This window comes from Bidens hawaiensis, unplaced genomic scaffold, assembly GCF_021521415.1.
Source record: "Bidens hawaiensis isolate Kalapana, Puna unplaced genomic scaffold, B.hawaiensis_p1.1 tig00041039_1, whole genome shotgun sequence".
Lineage (NCBI taxonomy): Eukaryota > Viridiplantae > Streptophyta > Magnoliopsida > Asterales > Asteraceae > Bidens > Bidens hawaiensis.
Window position 1 is genome coordinate 47,953 of NW_027505688.1, and position 3,240 is coordinate 51,192.

The window sequence follows — 3,240 nt, forward strand, 5'->3', positions numbered from 1 at the left end:
TAGATCTTCTCAGATCTTGTATGTTCTCGAACCCTATATTCTAATTTAGAAGAGATTTCAAGAGCCGTTCGAAAAAAAAAAAGAAGAGATTTCAAGAAACAAAGAAAGAAAGATATTATTATTATTCTTAAGCAGTTGTGGCTACTAGCAGGAGTGGTAGGCTGCCTTCAGATTCAGGTACTGCTTTTGCAGACTGGGTTGCAAACCCTTCTTCCTCATCGGCTCTCAGACCCTCTGATCAAGACCTTTCTCTAGGTTTTAATGCCAGCGGTGGCGGGCCTGTCACCGCTGCTGGTATGTGGCCGGCGTCCTCTTCGACGTCGGCCCGGCAAATCAACTACGGGATCCCCGAGATCGGCATGCTGGGTCTTCGTGACGTGGTCGTAGTCACCGACCCTCACGCCCACCACCCACATTCCGTAGCCAACGCGACGGCTCTCGGCGTGGGGGTGGGCGTGATCCCACTCCTCACCGCCACTCCATGCCTGGAAGATAATATACTGAGTGCCCGTGGGAGTGGCGGTGGTAGAGCTAGCAACACCAACAGCAACTACAGCATTCAGTTCTGGCAAAATCAACCGCAATCTCAACCACATAATTATTTAAGCAAACCCATGATTTCTGATCATGGGTTTCTGCAAGCTAGCGTTGGTGGTGGCGGGTCGACATCAACGTCTGGTTCCACGATGACTTGTCAAGACTGTGGCAACCAGGCGAAAAAAGACTGCAGCCACCGACGCTGCAGAACTTGCTGCAAGAGTAGAGGGTTTGATTGCGCGACCCATATTAAGAGCACTTGGGTCCCCGCTGCCCGTCGCCGCGAACGTCAACTCATGACATCCACCGGGGCGGCTTCAGTCTCCTCGGCATCCACCTCCGGCCCGAAAAAACCCCGCTTGACTCCCAACACCACTACCACCTCCCACACCTCCACCTCCAACACCACACCACCTCGAAGCTTCGACACCAGCTCCAGTCATCACAAACAAGGTATTATTATCCAATCAATACATTTCGTTCAATTACATAATTATATTATACTAACTTGTTTATTATTTTCAGATGCAAGCTTTAAGGAATCATTGCCCGGGCAAGTCCGTGCACCCGCAGTGTTCAAATGCGTTCGTGTAACCGCTGTAGATGACGGAGACGACGAGTACGCATACCAAGCGAGTGCCACCATCGGAGGACACGTCTTCAAAGGCTTCCTCTACGATCAAGGAGTCGAAACACGGGATCACACAAGCTTCCCCAATTTCTCGGAACTCCACCTCGGCGCTTCAACCGGTGGCGGGAGGAATTTGGGTGGTGGTTCTTCTTCCCCGTTGCTCGACGCATCGGATGTTTTCGGCTCGTCCGGTGGCGGGTTGCTTGCTGGTGGTGGTGGTGGTGGCGGCTCAAGCTACGGTAATATAACCCAATAATTTGATCAGCTCTATTTGCAAACAAATATTATTGTGTTGGTAAGTTCGTGGAAACTGATTGGCTGCGTGGCTATGAGTTGTCCATTGAAGTTGAGATTAGGGTTTATCTTTTGGTGGAATATTTTGCCCTAATCCGGTATGATTCTTTCATGTGATGCTCACTTTGGCTAAATGCACTAATTTTGATTTTAAATAAATTTGTTTATGCTGTTCTTTCGGTCATTAGGATTAGTTAATTGTGATTATGAACAATGTTAGTTTAATATGAAATTAAATGCTTAAGTTTTGGTTGGTTTTTTTGAAATGTTAAAATAGAAAACTACACATTTAAGTAACTTTTTTTTTTCTTTTGTAAAGAGTAGTTTATATATATAATAAATATAGTATCAAGTAGGGTTTGGATCAAATAAAATACAAGGGTTTATTTGTGATAAGTGTAACTTTTATTATTAAAGCAATAAAATAAAAATAAAAATAAAAATTAAATTAACGTGGTAACTGTGAGAATCAAGTAGTGTAATTATATATAATATAGTTTTATTATAATGTTGTGTAATTAAAACCTATTGTAATTATAATTACCCTAATTAATTTTTATGTTAACTTTCTCTATAATTATACTACTTATAAATATAATTACTCTATTTAATTCTCATATTTAACACGTTAATTTAATTTGTATGTTAACTTTCCTCATATATATAAATTATGATAAATATTTAAGAGTATTATGTGGTTATGGTAATTATTGATGATATTTTATTACTGATTATTATTAAATACCTGCCCAAGTAATAAACCAAGCCATTTAAAGGGACACGTGAGGGTTGACGAGGCATTCGATAATTATCTGTAAGCATTAATTAAAAAAAAGGACGTGTAAATAATTTTTTTCAAATATATACTGAACGTTTTTCAACTTTATGATGAAATTTCCCGGGTTTTTTTTTGTACTTTTAAGGTAAAATTACTATAAATTGCTGAACATTTGATTTTTCTTGTAATGTGTATTTGTGATTTTGTGTTACAAACTAGAATTTTTGCTTAATTTAATAGAGATCTAAAGTAAATAAAATGGAACTTTTTATCAAAATAAAAAAGTATTATTTTTATTAGTTTTTAACATGCAAAACTAATGATATTTATCACTATTACTAGCATTAAAGATAAACAAATCTCATCAATCGTCCTCGTTTGCACGGTGGTGAGCGGCAAACTCAGCGTGGAGAATTTATTGTTGAATTCCACGTTGAATAAGGCTGTGAGAGAGGAAGAAGAAGAGGGCGATGAGGGTAGCGGGGAGGAAGCGACTTCCATATCGGGCTTGGTAGTGAGGGTGAAGCGGCAGCGGTCGTAAGCAGCTAGCGTGGAGTATACAGGATAACCTAACCACCATGTCGAGTACTTGCATTCAACCCACGTGCATAAATAAAATTCCTTAGGTTTCTTCATGAACAAAGGGTGTTTTAAGACCTAGTCGGTGGGTGAATTTATACCTAGCAAGAACATTCTCATCTAGTTTTCTATCTCTATATCAATATATCATATAATTACATTAAAAAAATTACATTTCTCTCTCCTGTTCAATTAAGTAATATTTTTTATATCTTTTTTATTATAGTTTTATCTTTCCATCCAAATTTAAAAAAAATCAATATATTTTCTCTCTCCGCCCTATAATTTATACTCATAACAATTCACAACCCCACCCTATAATTTACAAACATTCCTCACGTAATTTTAGATGATGGGTTGGGAATGCTCTTAACATAACTGTGTTAGTTTATTACCGATCATAATGATAGATTTTTGGTTT

General features: G+C 38.7%; 1 protein-coding gene across 1 annotated transcript; it reads left to right on the forward strand.

The window, feature by feature from the left end:
• Window positions 1–281: 281 nt before the first annotated feature.
• On the forward strand, window positions 282–1,424 carry LOC143614775 (protein LATERAL ROOT PRIMORDIUM 1-like). Its single transcript, XM_077088108.1, has 2 exons — window positions 282–990; window positions 1,063–1,424. Exons 1-2 carry the CDS (start codon window positions 297–299, stop codon window positions 1,422–1,424), a joined length of 1,056 nt encoding a protein of 351 aa, XP_076944223.1. The 5' UTR covers window positions 282–296.
• The last annotated feature ends 1,816 nt before the right edge of the window (window positions 1,425–3,240 follow it).

What these genes read in the sequence shown, in the direction of transcription:
- LOC143614775 (XM_077088108.1), top strand. Translation starts at nt 297, where the DNA reads ATGTGGCCGGCGTCCTCTTCGACGTCGGCCCGGCAAATCAACTACGGG. An exon ending in CTCCAGTCATCACAAACAAG is followed by an intron (nt 991 to 1,062) that starts GTATTATTATCC and finishes TATTATTTTCAG; the next exon opens with ATGCAAGCTTTAAGGAATCA.